General features: G+C 45.5%; 1 protein-coding gene across 2 annotated transcripts in view; it reads right to left on the bottom strand.

Annotated features, from left to right (window-relative positions):
* proser1 (proline and serine rich 1) overlaps positions 1-16,969 on the bottom strand; it is a 37,368-nt gene that overhangs the window by 11,557 nt on the left and 8,842 nt on the right. For both annotated transcript variants that reach the window (XM_048532761.2, XM_048532760.2), the window contains 5 exons: positions 9,500-9,610; positions 8,497-8,580; positions 6,522-6,600; positions 5,146-5,229; positions 2,997-3,435 (listed from right to left, as the gene is read on the bottom strand). In XM_048532761.2, coding sequence (XP_048388718.1) covers positions 2,997-3,435; positions 5,146-5,229; positions 6,522-6,600; positions 8,497-8,580; positions 9,500-9,610 — 797 coding nt within the window. The remainder of the gene's footprint in view (positions 1-2,996; positions 3,436-5,145; positions 5,230-6,521; positions 6,601-8,496; positions 8,581-9,499; positions 9,611-16,969) is intronic.

The raw sequence follows: 16,969 nt of genomic DNA on the forward strand, positions 1-16,969 counted from the left end.
GGGGGTCCGGGAGGGGACACGGGGGCGGCCTGGGAAGGTGAGCTTTTTGATTGTAGGAAGTCTTGCCTCGCGTGGCTGCAGCCTTTCAGTTGGTTCAACGGCAGGAGTCTGGGAGAAAGCGCGAGGGCAGCCTGGGAAGGTAAGCTCCCACTCAATAAATTTGCGAGTTAACTCATACCCGAGACACTACACACGTAGTGCCTCCCACCCTTGCACCTCCTCGAACCTAATAACAACAACAACCAAACATGGTAAGCAAGTAAACTATTTTCATTTCTTTTTCTCATCTCTTTGCTATCTTTCGGGGTGGTCACCTAGACGCCAAATCCTCTGGGAGCGAGTCAGAAGGTAAAGGCAGAGTCTGTTTGAGTGTATAACTGAGTAAACTTACTGGTGCAGCAGACACTGCAAAACTTAAAAAAAACTAATTAACTTTAAATAATTAACTAAGTAGGGATGGCAGGCCAGGTGATGTGTTGTAACTGTATGATGTGGGAGCTCGCTGATCCCATTGAGAATGGCAATGACATCTACAGCAAGTGGTGGCTGCTTGAGGAGCTCTGGCTCAAAATTGATAAGCTGAAATCCAAACTCCAAACACTGCGGCACATCCGGGAGGGGGAGAAATACCTGGATGCTGTGTTCCAGGAGGCAGTCACAACTGGTAGAATAACTAATATTAATTCGATCGGTTGGCAGGGACAGCAGCGTCTGACTGCGAGTAAGGCAGGTAGAGGGACCCTGCAGACAGGAACACAGGAGCCGCAGCCCTTGACAATGTCCCACAGGTATCACTTGCTCCCTGCGTGGATGAGGAACAGGGCTGCAGGAAGGACGAGTCAACTGATCATGGCACCACGGTCCAGGAGGCCATTCAAGAGGGAGGAGCAAAAAGACAGATTGTAGTTGTAGGGGTTTCCATCCATCAGGGGGAGAGACAGTATCCTTTGCCAGCAGGATCGAGAATCCCGCCTGGTGTGTTGCCTGCCTTGTACCAGGGTGCGAAGCATCTCTGACCAGCTTGAGAGGATACCAGATAGGGAGGGGGAGGATCCAGTTGTGGTCCACGAAAGTGCCAACAACATAGGCAGGACTAGGAAAAAATGATCTATTTTGGGTTTATGAAAAGCTAGGGACAAAATTAAAAAACAGGCCTTCAAGAGTCATAATCTCCGGATTGCTGCTCGAGCCACATGCAAATTGGCATAGAGAAGCGAGGATCAGGGAAGTAAACATGTGGCTAAAAGAGTGGTGTGGGAAAGAGGGTTTCCTTTTTATGGGGCATTGCCATCAGTTCTGGGGTGGGAAGGATCTATGCTGCTGGGATGGACTCCACCTGAACAGGGCCAGGTCCAGTGTTCTGGCAAAAAAGGTAAATAGGTTGGTTAATAGGGCTTTAAACTAGGAAGCAGGGGGAAAGGGAGAAGTGAGTGTAGAGGGAGAATAATAATTAATGTAAGGCAAAGCAGCTGTTTAAAAGAGAAATTAGACAAAAAGCAGGCAACTATAGGCTAGTTAGGTTAACTTTGGTAGTGGGGAAAATGCTTGAATCTATCATTAAGGAAGAAGTAGCAAGACAGCTGGATATAAATTGTCACATCGGGAACACTCAGCACGGGTTCATGAAGGGGAGGTCATGTTTAACTAACTTAGTGGAATTCTTTGAGGACCTTACTTGCATGGTAGACAATGGGGAACCTGTGGATGTGGTGTATCTGGATTTCCAGAACGCATTTCACAAGGTGCCACACCAAAGGCTGCTACATAAGATAAAGTTGCATGGTTTTACAGGTAATGTATTGGCATGGCTAGAGGATTGGTTGACCAGTAAAAAGCAAACAGTAGGGGTAAATGGATGTTTTTCTGGTTGGCGGTCAGTGGCTAGTGGTGTGCCTCAGGGATCAGTGTTGGAACTGCAATTGTTTACAATTTACATAGATGATTTGGAGTTGGGGACTGAGTGTAGTGCGTAAAAAATTTGCAGATGACACTAAGGTGAGTGGTAGAGCAAAGTGTGCAGAGGACACAAAGTCTGCAGAGGGATACAGATAGTCTAAGTGAGTGGGCAAAGGTCTGGCAGATGGAGTACAATGTTTGTAAGTGTGAGGTCATCCATTTTGGTAGGAATAACAGCAAAATGGACTGTGTTTTAAATGGTAAAAAATTGCAGCTGTGCAAGGGAACTTGGATGTCCTTGTGCATCGCTAAAAGTAGGATTGCAGGTGCAGCAGGTAATTAAAAAGGCAAATGGAATTTTGTCTGCCATTGCTAGACAGGTGGACTTTAAAAACAGGGAGGCTATGCTACAGCTGTATAGGGTCCTGGTGAGGCCACACTGGAGTACTGTGTGCAGTTTTGGTCTCCTTACTTGAGAAGGGATATACTATCACTGGAGGGGGTGCAGAGGAGATTCATTCGGTTGATTCCAGAGTTGACAGGGTTGGATTATGAGGAGACACTGTGTAGGCTGGGATTATACTTGTTGGAATTCAGAAGAATGAGGGGAGATCTTATAGAAACATACAAGATTACGAAGGGAATAGACAAGGTGGAGGCAGGAAGGTTGTTTCCACTAGAGGGAAAACTAGGACTTGGGGGCATTGCCTCAAAATAGGGGGAAACAGATGTAGGACTGAGGTCAGGAGGAACTCCTTCACCCAAAAGGTTGTGAATCTGTGAAATTCCTTGCCCAGTAAAGCAGTTAAAGCTACCTCGTTGAATGTTTTTAAGGCAAGGCTAGGTAAAGTTTTGAACAGTGAAGGAATTAAGGGTTGTGGTGAGTGGGCGAGTAAGTGGAGCTGAGTCGCAAAAAGATCAGCCATGATTTTATTGAATGGCGGGGCAGGCTCAAGGGGCCAGATGGCCTACTCCTGCTTCTAGTTCTGATGTTGTTATTAAATCTCACATCAGACTTAGCAGGTTAATTGAAAGAAGGACAACTGCACATTTGTAGTACACATTTCATACTGCACCAGTTACAAAGACAGTATACTCACCCAGTTTGCGGTATCACACCAGGACTACAGTTTGTGCTGGTGTAGCTGGAGGTTAACTCTGTGGTAGTTGAACTATGAGGTGGTGTGCCAGCACTCCCTGATCTTACTTCACCATGAGCCTGAGACATTGGTGGTACTGCTGATATTACAGTTGTAGCATCCTGGCATTCAGGATATGGAGGTGGGGCAGAAGAGCCACTGGATTGAGGAACACCTGCAAAAACTGAAGGTATCGAGGTGGATGTACCAAGCCTTGAAAAGGCTGGTGTTACTGGTGCTGAAGCAAAAACTAACTGATTTGCAGGTGACTGGACAAATGTAGGTGTTGCAACAGGTGTTGCAGGAGCAGATGGGTAGGAACCAAGTGGTGAGAACACAGTTGCATGCAAGTTGGCAGCAGAGGACTTATAGTTTAGTTGATTGGCTGGTCTGGAAAAAGCTGAAAGAAAAATATTTTTCCCTTAAAACTTGTATTACAATAATAAATAATTACTGAAAAATATTCACTTATTAAATGCTCCTCGGCTCATTATTTTAAATTTTAAATTCTAGTACACTCATGAGTATGTCTGAACATAAACTTTGCTCAAAGTGGTTCAATGACAATTCTTTAAAAAGGGCTATCAAGTTGTTCAAGATTTTTTCATCTCTATACATTTTTAGGGAACAGAGAAGATCTATCCTAGCTCCTAATCTGCAATTCATTGTTACAGGTTATTGGTATTTTGTTTACCTAGGCACCTCAAATTTCAATTATGCCTCTCAATTTTACTTGACTCTACCAGCAGAAGACACAGTAGCATAAGAGAAGCTCTGGATTCCCCAATGTTCAGCATGTAACTGATAGCATACCAGAAATTCAGTAGTACCTTCCCACAATGTCATCTCCTTTATTTGAGGTGTGAAATCAAACTCCTAGCTGACTGTTCAGACTGGAACACAAATACCAGGAAGAAGTTATTTTTCCAGTCTCCTCAATCAAACACCATTCAAATAAATTATACAGTTATTCACTTAATTTGTTGAAATGCTGGGTATAACTTAACTAGAGATGCCCTTTCAATAACAGAAGCTAGACTTCAAACGTAATCTGTAGTTAAGAGCTTTGGAACATCTTCAGGGCACTATCGGTCATTCTTAAAACTTCAAGAATTCTGCGACCAGACATACGTATCAGTACTCTGAGCCAGATAGTTGCTGTAAATTAGAGTTTTTACATCAATCCATGAAAGGTACCATGATTTTAAGGGTTAAGATATTAGATACATGTGAGGCACAAGGTCATGTACTGCAAACATAACCTCTTATTGCGAAATTTAAGGGAAAGATAATGAACTGCCTCTGATGCGACTTTATAGACGGAACAGACCACGTCACAGAATAGGCTAGAATGTTCTAAACAAATACTAACCCAGCAGAAGCTAACAGGGACACTTCCAGTCAAGAGCATAAAACAGATAAGGCAAAAGTAATCCAAATATGTACTTAGATTGAACGATGGAACAGACTCAATGGGCCAAACAACTTAATTGAGCTCCTATATCTTATAGTGTCCAGTGGCCTTTCTATGTGAATTGAGGGAAATGTAGGTTAGGTTATTTTATTTTTGGATTAGGATTATTCCACGGCACAACATCGTGGGCTGAAGGGCCTGTACTGTGCTGTACTTTTCTATGTTCTATGTATTTAAAAAATTCACCCCCACAATCAAAGTGCTTTGCAGAGTCCTTCCCCAAGCAATTAAATAAGTTCAGTACCGTTTACAATACAACAGTTTACAATACTGTTTCTACATTTTCTTATTCTTTATCTATTTTTCTGTTTCATTTCTAGTTATGATCTTAGTAGAGCTACTGTCAGTATTTTAAGGCATTGCATGGGTCAAACAGCTTTTTTTCTGCTTATTATAAAACAAAATTCATCAAATTCAACTAACCCTCAGTGGTGAATTAACCCTACATTGAGTGGTGATATAAGAAACAGAAGATTCAAATATTCAGGAGCAGTGGTTCAGAAATAAATTTCTTTAGTTAACGCTACAGAATGCTCCAAGTGCCCATCCACCTGAGTAACCAAAATACAATTTAAAAAACACAATTATATGAAAAGTAAAATTTAAAAATTGAAAGTAAATTAATTCTGGTCAGACCTTGTTGAGGAGCATAGGCGGCGGGTGCTACAACTGGAGCTATGAAACTGCCCATTGGGACAAGGCCAGCTGTATTGTATGCACCTACAGAAAAAACAAACAAGTATATAAATTGGGACTCATCTGAAGAGTCTCATTTCCTACATCATGCCCGTATGCAATTATTTGGAAATAAACATCCACAATTATGCCATCTGGCAAGCTACTTTTAGGTCTCAGACAATACTGAACTTGCCATACGTTACTTCATTAATTATGAAAATTAAGTTTCAAGCCATTTACTTCCATGTATGCCGATTGGGCATGGCATATTAACACCATGCAAGCATGAAAGCTTCTTCATGCAGTCTATACTGAAGCTGTAAAAATGCATTCAAAGAAACAAAAAACAGGAAAATACAACACCAGTTTTGCAGATGTGAAGTGATGCGTCATCCAGCTGTGCGATAACAAGCAATGGGTGCATATTTGCAGAGAGGCAAGTGCAATTGGGGCGTTAAGCAAATCTCTGCTGTAAAAGACTGAGTAGCCTTGGGGATGAGTGTACTATGCACGCAATTACATTGTAACAAACTTTATTAATATTTTACATCAGTCTATTGATTGCTGCATCTAAGTATTCATTATAATAACTCTGTCCCAAAACGCACAACCGTATACATGCATTTTCATGCACGATGTTTTTTGTTTCTTTGAATGCATTTTTACAGTTTCAGTATGAAGGAGCCTTCATGCTTGTGTGCTCTTCCTAGCTCATGCCAAATAGGCATTCATGGTAGTTAAGTGGCTTGAAACTTAGTTTTCAAAATTAATGAAGAGATGTACGGCAAACTCTACACAGTCCGAGACACAAACATAGCTTCCTAGATGGCATACTTGTGGATGTTTATATTCAAATAATGTCCTCATAGGAAATTTCCCTGTATGTAATGAGTGAGGATTGGAGGCTATCTAGTTGAACCAGTGAAGTGCAACCTGCAACCATTATAGATTAAAACAAGTATATAGACTGCTACAACAGTTTAGAGATGCTACAATGCAAAATGGTACAATGAGCTACAGGTCTTATTACTTGTTGGATCTTTCCCTAAATATAGCTCAACTGATGAAGTGAAATTTCTCTCTATTTTTAAAAGAAGAATTCCTATAATCATTTCTCAGCAGACAAAATATTTACTGACCAAAACGCAATCTTGATTCTTTGGACAGAAGTCATTTTCTGATGTCAAAATAGACACAACAGCATTACTACCGTAAGATGCTTAAAGCTTTGTCAGTAAATTGATACACAAATTATTTGAGTCATCATGACTGCGTACAGTATAAATAATGTTGCCAGTGAAAACAGCTGAAGAAAAATCTGACTAAAATCTTACTTGGTGCAATAGTTGCATGTGGTTGGCAAGGAGGTATAGGGTAAGGAACAGGCTTATGAGGATTGTATGTTGCTGGAGCCTAAACAAAAAGAGAAGTTAAATATAAATATGTAGAACTGCCAATTTTTGAATAAAAGCTAAAAGGTTCTGCTAATGTATTCACAAGTATACTTTGTAGAATTTGATATCCAAATAAAGTGTAAAACACAAAATGAATTCATAATTTCAAACTCCATTTTCAATGATTTGTTAAGTATAAATCAACACTCTTTCAATCATAAATTCAATTTTAGAAGTACAGATTATGTTCACGATGTTTTTCTAGCATTTGTACTTCTTTTCGACGGATAAACATGAAAAATCACCACAAAAGAGGCAGGGGGGTGAGAAAGACTAAAGGAGGAAAACAAGAAAGGATTGTTAGCAGTTCCAATTAGATGGCAGCACTATCACCTCTGAATCATAAATTGTAGGTTTCCGCCCAATTAACACAATCCCCATTGACAATTATTGGAATTAGCACCTTATAGAAAAGATTTTATTGCAAGATTCAGTCTACTGCTTCAGCTGAAGAGACAAAAAGCTCTCTTAGTGTTCGAGTAAGTTCAACATCATTGAATGAGGCCCTTCGATCCACTATGTCCATGCTGGTCATCAAACACCTATCTACTTTAGGTTCTATTTTCCAGTATGTCCAGTCCTCATCAATACTACTAAAAAAAAGTTTGATGCTTCATGTAATTTTGCTTGCTTCAAGCTGACATTGAAATGTGGCAATATTAACAATGTCAGCACTTCAGAAGCTGTTCATTCTGTTAAGCAATTTGTTATGTTCTAAAGGTATGGAAACCACTCAAATGATTCATTCAAATAAAAAAGTATCTGTTAATCAAAACTCCAACTGTAAAGAAAAGGTTCAGTTATGACCACGTAACAGACAACTCTAGTACTGGCCAAAAAAAATTTGTGACACGTGGGAACTTAAGTGCAAAACAACTTAGACATTAGGAACAGAAGTAACTCAGAAGTCTAAAACATTAGAGTACCAACTCACCTTACCCTGCACACAGAGTAGATAGCATTTTTTTTCACAATCATCTTACAAACTGACGCAAAGAACTAACTGCCATACAAATAAATGTAGTTAAGAGTGTATGCGGGCCAACGCCACTCTTGTTTTAATAAGGATCCCAACCCGATTTCACAGACGCTCTCGAAAGGTCAGGTACAATTTAAAATTCTCCTTAACCCTGGAGTCATACCCTTAGCTATTGATGCTAACCTTGTGATCAGACACACTAACAATTTTACCAATATAGCCCACAGATCCCTCCCTGGCTCTGGTCACTTAAATATTTCCATTTAACTTGAGTCCTTTTACCAGATCTTATGACTTTACACTATCTATGCAAAACCCTATTAGCAATCCCTCTGAATTCTGATCTTGCCTGTCCCAACTTCTTTGGATTGCTGCACAAGTACTTTCACAAAACTGGCCAAACTTATCTTTCAAAGTAAGTCTGGGTAAAAATTTGTTATACAAGTCAGCAGCATTGTGTAATATAATATACAACATTTCCAGCTTCTTCACTGCAGAAGTCACAAAGCGCAAATATTGTTAAGTAAGCATTGAAGAAGACAAATGTTACTAAAATGGCAAAAATATTGGCTCTATGTTTTCAAAAACAGACTGAAGGGTTGCAAGCATTCTACTCCTGCAGCCTTTCCACATGTAAAATTATTTCTTTACACTTCATTTGAAGGGAAAGTTTGAACTGTTAATTGATAGGAAATGGAGAATGTGATATAATTAGGCACCAATATTTGGTTGAAGCTCACTAATAAAGATTCATAGCTTTTGATCCTCTTATCTGATTTTTTTTGCCCATCAATGTAAACAGTGGACAATGTCATTATAAATATAATTCTTGACTTTATAAATCAATGCTATCAGTACTTAGGCCTCCATACTTACTGGCTTAGAAGGTCCTAGAATACAGGTCGCTATCCCTCGGCCACTATTATAAACATCTTCATTTTCTTTCTTTACGGAAAGTGCCTGACCAAAGAAAGTCATATTCAGTTCTTTGCGTAGCAAATTTATATTTGGTTAATATACAGTTCTATTTCACATGTCTTATTATTCCTATAGGTATTATTCTAGATATTATAAGATACTTCCAAAGATGTTTGAATATTTTGCTACAATGATAATGCAAGTAACCTGCTTAACTATATTAGTCACTCCGTTTCACAAACACAGAATCTTATAGCACAAATGTCCAAATCATTTTACTTCCATGTTTTCCATTCTACCAAAGGGTACAATTTCATGAATGAAAAGATGACCGAAAGGCACAGGATTCCTGTCCTTTACTGACGTCTTGGTATCTTTTCCAACACGCTGATGTCCTTCCTGGACTAAGGTTCCCATCATTAGGATGTTGCTTTACCTGTATCTTACAAATGGTCAACCAAATTAGCTTTGTAACTTTTGAAGTTTTGTCATTTTTTTTTCTCTTTTAATTAATAAACTTAATAAATATTGACAGATGGAAATCTGTCACAGACCTTTGTCAATGCTGTTCTTAAATTGGTCCTCAAATCAAATTATTACTCAGTAAACCTTCTAGCATGCCCATCTCCCCAACTGGGAAAACATCAACTGAAAAGAATTACAGGGCACAAATTTATGTTGCATCGTGCAGCTGTAAACATTCTGTCTCTAACTATCTTGTAAGCCTTAACATTAAATGGGACAGAAATAAGATAAGCCTATGTGTGGGTGTTTTTGGATAAATGCATAAGTTGCCAGATCTGTCACTCACACCCACATTCACCAGCCTTTCCTTTCCACTGTGCTCACGTGGTAAATTCAAACTGCCCTGAAAAGACCTAACTGAAAATGATAATGCTACCTCTTATGACTAAGATAAACCTTTGATCAAATGTGTTCAAAGGAAAGCTTCCATACTTACTGCTAACAATCCATTCAACGCACTGGGTTTCCCTTTAGGATAGGGATTTCCTGGAATCATTCCACATGAAGATCTTATTGCAAGAGGAGCCTTACAGCCAGCTTTAGAAGCCTTTTATATATATGACATAAAAATAAAAATATCAACACAAAGAACCACATCTCTAATTCCATTTTGGTAGAGCCTTATCATCATCATAATAAGTTTTCAAATTGTACTACACTCAATTTCACAGCTAAGCTTTGGAAACCCAATTGTAGCTTTAAAGCAAGGTTGTTCTTGTATAGCTTAATCCTATTATAAATAATAAAAATATTGCATTACATATGCTTTGTCCAGAGGATACAATAAAATGTGATGGCTGAAGTGTTAAAGACTCAAAGTAAGTGCAAAGCTTACAGAAAGTTCACTCTAACAGGATGTGAGAATTTCACTATTAATATAATGGATTTGATAACTATTTACATACTAATACAATCAGTTCTGGATGTGAGTTTGCTCGCTGAGCTGGAAGGTTAGTTTTCAGACGTTTCGTCACTTTTTTTTTATTTGAAAAAATATACTTTATTCATAGAATGTACAAAAAATAAAACATTTATACATCTACCCAGTCATGCAAGCCACTCCGGGTTACCCGGGGGTACGTACACCAACTAAAGGAAAAAAAAACAGAAAAAAAAACAAAGCAAAGAAACCGCCCCGGCAGTTGTCACCCCGCACAGTCCCAGTTGGTCCCCTGACCAGTTGGGGAAGGCGCCAGCTGGGCCCAGTTACCAGATAGGATTCTTTTCCCTTTTCTGGACGAGGGGGCTCATACGGTGGTCTTTCCCCACCGCGCCTTGGCGGCGGCTGCCCCAAGCTTTAGCGCGTCCCTCAGCACGTAGCCCTGGACCTTGGAGTGCGCCAGTCTGCAACACTCGGTCGGGGTCAGTTCTTTCAGCTGGCAGACCAGCAAGTTGCGGGCAGACCAAAGAGCGTCCTTCACCGCATTGATGGTCCTCCAGGCGCAGTTGATGTTGGTCTCGGTGTGCGTCCCCGGAAACAGCCCGTAGAGCACGGAGTCCCGCGTCACGGAGCTGCTCGGGACGAACCTCGACAAATACCACTGCATCCCCCTCCAGACCTCCTGCGCATAGGCACACTCCAGAAGGAGGTGATCAACAGTCTCGTCCCCCCCGCAGCCACCTCGAGGGCAGCGTGCGGTGGTGCAGAGATTCCGGGCATGCATAAAGGATCTCACTGGCAGAGCCCCTCTCACCGCCAGCCAAGCAACGTCCTTGTGCTTGTTTGAAAGTTCTGGCGATGAGGCATTCTGCCAAACGACTTTGGCAGTCTGCATGGGGAACCACACGACGGGATCCACCCTCTCCTTTTCCCGAAGGGTCTCGAGGATACTACGTGCTGACCACTGCCTGACGGCCTTGTGGTCAAAGGTGTTTCCTTTCAAAAATTTCTCCACGAAGGACAGGTGGTACGGAACGGTCCAACTACTCGGAGCGTTCCGCGGCAACGAGGCCAGGCCCATCCTTCGCAACACCGGGGACAGGTAGAACCTCAGTAAGTAGTGACACTTGGTGTTTGCGTACTGAGGATCTATGCACAGCTTGATGCAGCCACACACAAAGGTAGCCGTCAGGGCGAGGGTGGCGTTCGGTACGCCCTTTCCCCCATTTCCCAGGTCTTTGTACATGGTATCTCTGCGGACCCGGTCCATCCTCGACCCCCAAATGAAGTGGAAGATGGCCCGGGTGACCGCAGCGGCGCAGGTCCAGGTAATAGGCCAGGCCTGCGCCACATACAACAGCACCGAAAGCCCCTCGCACCTGACAACCAGGTTCTTACCCGCGATGGAGAGGGACCGGAGCGTCCACCTGCCCAGCTTCTGCTTAAATTTGGAGATACGCTCCTCCCAAGTCTTAGTGCATGCCCCAGCTCCACCAAACCAAACACCCAGCACCTTCAGGTAGTCTGTCCTGACGGTGAAGGGGATGAAGGAGCGGTCGTCCCAGTTCCCGAAGAACATGACCTCGCTCTTACCCCTATTGACTTTGGCACCCGAGGCCAGTTCAAACTGGCCGCAGATGTCCAACAGCCTACTCACCGACCGACGATCGGTGCAGAAGACGGCGACATCATCCATGTACAGGGAGGTCTTGACCTGAAGGCCTCCGCTGCCTGGGATAGTCACGCCCTTCAGGCTCACGTCCTTCCTGATGGAGGCGGTGAAGGGCTCCACACAGCACACGAACAAGGCAGGAGAGAGCGGGCAGCCCTGCCTGACTCCAGATCTAACAGGAAAACTGTCTGATTCCCACCCGTTGATCGAGACTGCGCTAACGATGTTGGCGTAGAGCAGCCGGATCCAATTGCGGATGCCCTCCCCGAACCCCAATTTGGAGAGGACGTCCCTCATGTAAGCATGAGAGACCCTGTCGAAGGCCTTCTCCTGGTCCAGGCTGACGAGGCAGGTGTCCACCCGCCTGTCCTGTACGTAGGCGATCGTATCCCTGATGAGCGCGAGGCTCTCAGCGATCTTCCTGCCCGGCACAGCACAGGTTTGGTCAGGGTGAATCACCGACTCCAGGACAGACCTGACCCGGTTGGCAATGACCTTGGCCAGGATTTTGTAATCCACGTTCAAAAGTGAAATGGGACGCCAATTCTTAATTTCTTCCCTCTCCCCCTTCCTCTTGTAAATGAGGGTGATGATGCCCTTTTCATGGACTTGCACATTTCCCCTGCCCGAAGCGCACTATCGTACACCTCCAGCAGGTCCTGGCCGACCAGGCCCCACAGAGCAGAATACAGCTCGACCGGTAAGCCATCACTTCCGGGAGTCCTATTCCTCTGCAAGGACTTGAGGGCTCTGGCCAGCTCGTCCAGGGATATCGGCCGGTCCAGCCACTCCCTCGTGCCGTCGTCTAAGACCTCTGTGATAGACGACAGGAACGACTCGGAGGCCGTGCTGTCCGTGGGCTTCGTGTCGTACAGTCCGGCATAGAAGGATCTGCTGATCCTCAAAACGTCGGGCCGAGACGACGTCACCGAGCCGTCGTCCTCCTTCAGCCGGCTAAGCACAGAGCTCTCTTTGTGCACCTTCTGAAAGAAGAAACACGAGCACGTCTCGTCCTGCTCCACGGAGCGGACCCTGGACCGGAAGATTATCCTGGAGGCCTCCGCGGCGAAGAGCGAGGTTTGCTGGCCCCTCACCTCGCGGAGGTCCTCCGTGACATCGACCCCCATCAACTGCAGAAGGAGCAGGTTCTGCACCCTTTTCTGGAGTCGCGACAGCTTTCCCCGCCTCTCTCTTGCCTTCCGAACACCCTTGAGGACAAAGAACCTCTTGATGTTCTCCTTCACCGTCTCCCACCAGTCGCCTGGAGACTCAAAGAGGGGTTTCACGGTTCTCCAACCGGTGTACTCCCTCTTAAGCTCCTCGACGTTCTCTGGGGTCAACAGAGTCGTATTGAGCTTCCACGTCCCCTTGCCGGCCGGCTGGTCGTCCTGTAAGTGACGGTCGGCCAACAGGAGGCAGTGGTCAGAGAAGAACACCGGCTCGACACCAGTGGATCTGACCGAGAACGTCCGTGACACAAACAGGAAGTCTATCCTTGAGCGGATAGACCCGTCTGGCCGCGACCAGGTGTACCTCTGCTGCGCTCCGTCTGCAGGGGTGCTGAAGACGTCGAGCAGCTTGGCGTCCTTCACCGTGCCCATCAGGAATCTGGACGTGACGTCCAGTTGAATCCCCCCACCCGCTGTCCCCACGCCGGATCTTCCAACTGCATCAATGATGCAGTTGAAGTCTCCGCCTAGGATGACCGGCCTGGACGTAGCCAGCAGGGGTGGAAGCCGCTGCAGGACGGCCAACCGCTCACTCCGTACCGCTGGGGCGTACACGTTGATCAGCCTCAGGGGAGCGTTCCTGTAGGTGATGTCAGCCACTAGGAGGCGCCCCCCCCACCACCTCCTGAACTTGAGAGATGGTGAAGTTGTGCCCCCGCAGCAGAATAGCCAGGCCCGAGGAGCGACAGTCGTTACCCCCCGACCAGACCGAAGGCCCACAGGTCCAGGCGCCGGACCATTTCCCGTACCTGCCGAGGTGCGGTATCCCGCACTCCTGCAGAAACAGGAGGTCCGCCTTGATGGTGGTCAGGTAGGCCAACGTGGACACACATCTCGCGGTTGACTTGACGCTGCACACATTAATGCTCGCAATTCGTACCCCCATTGTGGGCAGTGACCGCAGTACCCTCCCCAAGTCCAAGGTCCAGCCCCTCCATCTGTCCCTTCATGCCCATTGCCCGGGCTAACTGCTGGACGCTCTCTGGGCTCAGGAAACCATCTGTGCTGCCTTCCGGGTGGCATCCCCCCATCAGGGGTGCGGAGGCAGGAGGGCCCGGCTCTGGATCAGGCTGGGGACGTGCTGTTTCCTCCTTCCCGCCTGGAAGTTCCGGGGGGCCCTCCAGTGCTCCAGCGGCACTTGACTGGGTGTCGGAGTGAGCCTCAGGACGCCTCCCATCACCTGGAAGCGGGGTGCTGCTTTCCTTCCCCCTCGAGACCTTTAACTTCTGCTTCGGGTGGGCCCTCTCCGAATCCTCCTCGTCAGAGGAGCTCTTATAGCCCCCCTGTAGCTGCCTCTTCCCTCCTGATTGTTGCGGTTCCTGGGCCTGTCGACGCACCTTCCTCCTCGCTTTCCGGACTGTTGTCCACTCCCCTGGGTCGCCTGTCGCCGCCTCCATTGGCTCCGGGTTGTCGGGGGAGATCGGAGCCTGCAGGGGTGCTTTGCTGGCCTCGGGCCCATCCTGCAGGGCTGGGCCCTCCTGCACGGCCTGGCCCTCCTGCACATTAGTGGGGTCCTTGCTGGGCCCTGGTGCCTTCCTCTCCTCCGGGGGGGGCTGGCCCCGCATTTCCCCTGCCAGCGACCTGGGCGTAGGTGGTACCCCGCCGCGGGCATGCCCTATAGAAGTGGCCCGCTTCCCCGCAAAGGTTGCAGCTTCTCTCTCGTGGGCAATCCTTTGCAAGGTGTCCCTCCTCCCTGCAGTTCCTGCAGATGGTGACTTTGCAGTCGGCCGCCATGTGACCTGATCTACCACAGGCATGGCAGACTTTAGGTTGCCCTGCATAGGTCAGGTAGCCCCTGCTCCCGCCGATTGCGAAGCTGGACGGTGGGTGTGCGACATTCCCATCTGCGCCCATCCTCAGCGTCACCTTGACCTGCCTCTTACTCGTCCAGATGCCAAAGGGGTCCACCATGTCAGTTAGGTCCCCTTCCACCTTCACATACCTTCCGAGGAAGGTCAGGACATCAACTGCTGGCACATGCGGGTTGTACATGTGTACAGTCACCATACGGCTCCTCTGCGCTGGCATCACAAACAGTGGGACAGCGGTCAATACAGAGAGGGGGCCCTCACCTCCTTTCTCCTTGAAAACCTCCAGGAAGCGCTCGCAAAGCTTGGCACTCCGGAAGGTCACATCGTAAAAAACCTCCTCCAGGGAAATCCTGCAGGCAGTAAATGTCCGCAGCAGCGAACCCACAACAGTCCAACAGGACCCTCTTCACGAAGAAGGTGCGGTCCACAGGTGCACCTTCATCCACCTTCTTTACAGAAACACGGATGGTGTTCCGGACCCCCTGACCTGGGGCACGAGCACTTGCCGCAGCCATCGTTGCAGGTTGGCTGCTCTCCTGAACCAGCGTTAGGCCGAAGCCAGCATTAAGATCCACTGGTCGCAAGGGTGCACAGCCAACCCGACGTCCTCCTTTCACCTCCAAGACAGCACTCTCGTCCTCTCAGTCCACAAGAGAGTGGGTCTTTATTGTGTTCGAGATGTAAGCTGGTTCACTGAGCTGTAAGGTTTGTCCCCAGATGTTTCGTCACCATTCTAGGTAACATCAACAGTGAGCCTCCGACGAAGCGCTGGTGTTATGTCCCGCTTTCTATTTATCTGGTTAGGTTTCCTTGGGTTGGTAATGTCATTTCCTGCATTGGTGATGTCATTTCCTGTTCTTTTTCTCAGGGGATGGTAGATTGGCTCCAAATCAATGTGAGCAAACTCACATCCAGAACTTCAACCTGAGCTACAAATCTTCTCAAAACTCGCTAATACAATCAGTATATTCACTCATCCACAACAAGTGTTTCCTATGGGCTTTAAAATGTTTAATTGTGCCTTCAGTGTATCACTTTTGTTTATCAAAACTATCCACTGATCAAATAAATGCTCGGAGTCTGCTCGCAGTCCCAAACTCCAGCCACCAGGTGCTGCTCAATTCCCAATTTACTGGCAATATTCCCTCCTAACCTTGAACTTAATACTCTGTAATAACAAACCAATTTAAAATATAACACCTCTTCTTCCTTTCTCTCTTCAAACTTTTAAAGATTGAATTTTAAATTTACTGTTCCCAATCTCTCTTCACTTTTGCTGTTCCCAATTTTTCTCCTCTCTCTTTTCGAGATTCAACTTCTACAACTGGAGCATATTTCTCTGCCAGGTACACCTTGGATTTCCAAGCTCCACACCTGTGCCGAGCCAATAAGTCATATTACTCAGCTAACATACTATTCTCAACTCTTACATGGGACATAAGCAACATTTATTGCCCATCCCTAACTGCTCCAGAGAAACTGGTGAGTACTGTCTTGAACTGCTGCAGACTCGGCAGATAGGGATACCCAAAATGGTATTAGGAAATGAGTTCCAGAATTTTGACGTAGTGACAAGCAGGAAGAGCAAAATATTTCCGAGTCAAAATAGTTTAGGGTTTGGGTAGAAACTTACAGATGCTAGTATTTACTTGCATCTGCTGCTCTTCTCTGTATACATGAAAGTTGCTGTTGAAGCAGTCTTGGCTATTTACTTAATGCATCTTGTAGATGCCTTGTATGTCAGTGATGAAATGAGCAAATGTTGAGGTGGTGGATGCGGTGTCAAACAGACTGCCTTGCCCTGGATGGCAACAAGCTTCCTGACTTGTGTCCTGCAGCAGCTGGACAAACTCTGGGGTGACAGGTGCAGAGTTACTTGCTGCTGAATTCCTAGCCTCTGATGGTACATCTAGTACCTATCAATCTCAAAGACAAATTCATCAAGAGACTTCACTTTGCTATCCACCCTGATCATCCAAGCCAAGATTTTTTTTTCCCCCCTCCTGATCCTAGCTGCTGACTATCACAAAACCATAAACATTCAAATGTGCTCCCACTTACCACCCAATTATAGTGTGATTTTCCTCAGCACTTCTGAGAACACTACTGCCTTCTTAAGTTAAAGTTTCCAGTCTTTCTACACAATAATGAATTCAAACTTTCAGATTTTACCTCTTACCTGCAAGTTTTGCTCTGGTCATAAAACAATTTCTGAATTATTGAAATAGAATACAGAATAAAATCAAGTATCTCACACAACACTGAGTCACGTAGAACCATATGTCAGGAAAGTAGTCTATTTAAGATACATCAC

Source organism: Stegostoma tigrinum, chromosome 6 (assembly GCF_030684315.1).
Source record: "Stegostoma tigrinum isolate sSteTig4 chromosome 6, sSteTig4.hap1, whole genome shotgun sequence".
Taxonomy (NCBI): domain Eukaryota; kingdom Metazoa; phylum Chordata; class Chondrichthyes; order Orectolobiformes; family Stegostomatidae; genus Stegostoma; species Stegostoma tigrinum.